This window comes from Parus major, chromosome 23, assembly GCF_001522545.3.
Source record: "Parus major isolate Abel chromosome 23, Parus_major1.1, whole genome shotgun sequence".
NCBI lineage: Eukaryota > Metazoa > Chordata > Aves > Passeriformes > Paridae > Parus > Parus major.
Genome location: NC_031791.1, coordinates 2,075,453 through 2,077,837, shown reverse-complemented (window position 1 = coordinate 2,077,837; position 2,385 = coordinate 2,075,453). Strand labels below are relative to the sequence as shown.

The 2,385-nt window shown below is 27.0% G+C and overlaps 1 protein-coding gene across 2 annotated transcripts in view; it reads right to left on the bottom strand.

Annotated features, from left to right (window-relative positions):
- The window catches only part of PTP4A2 (protein tyrosine phosphatase 4A2), a 13,219-nt gene that overhangs the window by 2,531 nt on the left and 8,303 nt on the right, over window positions 1-2,385 (bottom strand). For both annotated transcript variants that reach the window (XM_015649131.2, XM_015649132.2), the window contains one exon: window positions 274-348. In XM_015649131.2, the coding sequence (XP_015504617.1) occupies window positions 274-348 (75 nt within the window). The remainder of the gene's footprint in view (window positions 1-273; window positions 349-2,385) is intronic.

Below are 2,385 nucleotides of genomic sequence, written 5' to 3'. Positions count from 1 at the left end.
CATTTATACCCAGATTTAAAGAGAGATCACCTGTTAATCCTTATTAATGACGAGCCATAATTATAGTCCTGGCCCATACCTTTTCACCTCACAAAAATCAGAATTTTTGAGCCTTTTCTTCACATTTAAACCTAGATTTTAATGAGATATTATTTATTTTAGGGTAAAACTCTTAGAAAAACCACCAAATCTCTTCCTTATCAGGCTCAGGCCAGTCAAAAAACCACGGGAATTAAAGTTGAAAAGTTAAAAAATAAGTTAATTTTTACTTACTGCCTTATAAACTGAACTGCATCCTCATACTTCATTCCACATTCAATGAGAGCGAGTGCAACCAGAACGGGAGCCCTGCAGGGAAAAATCAATATTTAAGGAAGATCCACAGAAATAATAAATTGAATCCTTCAAAATTCATCAAATTCCTCTTGCAAACAAGCAGCTTGAAGGGTTTTTTATTTTCCCTACAGAAAGGTGTTCTGCCCGATGTAAAATGACTTTTTTGTGAGGGATTCTGCTTCCAAAGGAAATAAAAATCAATAGCAGCTCTTTAGTGGTTGGGGTATGATAATAATTCTGGATTTTTATGGGGTTTTTTTATCTCACTTTAACCTAATTTTCTGTTCTTTAACATCTCTTGAAGGCTCTTGAGTGTGGATTGAGCTGTGCAGACACAGAGCTATGGCTTTATTTATAGTTATAAATTTAAAAATATTTATATATAAATTTATATATAAATTTATATCTAAATGTAAAAATATCTATATATAAATTTATATATAAATTTTAAAATATTTATATCTAAATTTATATCTAAATGTAAAAATATTTATATATAAATTTATATATAAATTTTAAAATATTTATATCTAAATTTATATCTAAATGTAAAAATATTTATATATAAATTTATATATAAATTTAAAAATATTTATATATAAATTTATATATAAATTTATATCTAAATGTAAAAATATCTATATATAAATTTATATCTAAATTTATATCTAAATGTAAAAATATCTATATATAAATTTATATATAAATTTTAAAATATTTATATCTAAATTTATATCTAAATGTAAAAATATCTATATATAAATTTATATATAAATTTATATATAAATATTTTAATATTTATATATAAATTTATATATAAATTTATATATAAATTTAAAAATATTTATATATTTTTCTTTAAGTAAAGGAACAGGGATAAGGAGAATTTTTCTGCTTTGGGATCTTCATTTTGGAAGTGAGTTCAGGGTAAAAAAATGGGGTTTTAACAAGCAGGAATCCCAGAATACATTCATTTTTCTCCAGCCCACAGGCATCTCTAAGGGTGTAAAGAAGGATTAAAGAAGTGCCAGGAATTGGACAATCCCTGTGGATAAAATAAGAAAATTCAGGAGGAATAACCATCACCCTGCACCTGCATAAATACAATTATTGACTCTCCAAGAGTGAATTTGAAACTCCAAAGGTCACTGGGATAAAATGGAATAAAATATAGAATAAAATAATATAGAATATTTTCTTTTAGAGTATTTTCTTTTAGAAAATATTCTAAAAGAAAAATATAGAATAATTCTATATTTATTTTTTTTTCCAATATAGAATAATTTCTTTTCTAGAGAACCACCCAAGCCACACGTGGGGAAGTCCTGAAGATGTTCCTTGGATAAAAATAAGAGCCCAAATGGAAAATCAAATGTTAATGGCTCCTGTGCCAGGAAATATTGGCCATTTCTCCCTTTGGCTCCTCATTTCCTCCTCTCTCTTCTTCCAGAGGTGGAAATTTAACAATTGATGCATCCACACTCTTCAATCTTTGTTTTCCTTAAATACTAACATCCCATGACAACTGGAACAACATTAACACCTAAATTCCATTTTTTTTTCCAAGCCCACAAGATAATCACAACATCCAGAGATTCCATTTGGGAATTGCAGCATTTTTTTTATTTTTCCAAAGCTGGAAGTTGTGAGGAAGAACCTCCAGGCTGACTTCTCCAAACTGGAGCCACTTGAGAGGAAGAAAAGTAATTAAAGCAGTGCTCCTAAATGGCCTTTTTTTTTTTCATTTCCACAAATAGTTTAATCAGTGGAAAAACAAAAGGAAATTTATAAAAAAAACTACTATAAAAATGTATTATATTAGTGTGAAGTAGCACAGAAGAGTTTATTGTATTAGCACAAAAATACTTCTAAATTAATGAATTCACAATACTTTTAAACTAATGAATTCATGACTGACTCAAGTGTCCTGAGCCATTTCTCCAAAGTTTTTGATCAATTATGAAATTACTCAATATTTTAAAGCTGCACTGCTTATATAGTTATATTGTTATATTTAATTTTATATTTTAATTTAATTTTTTATTTTAT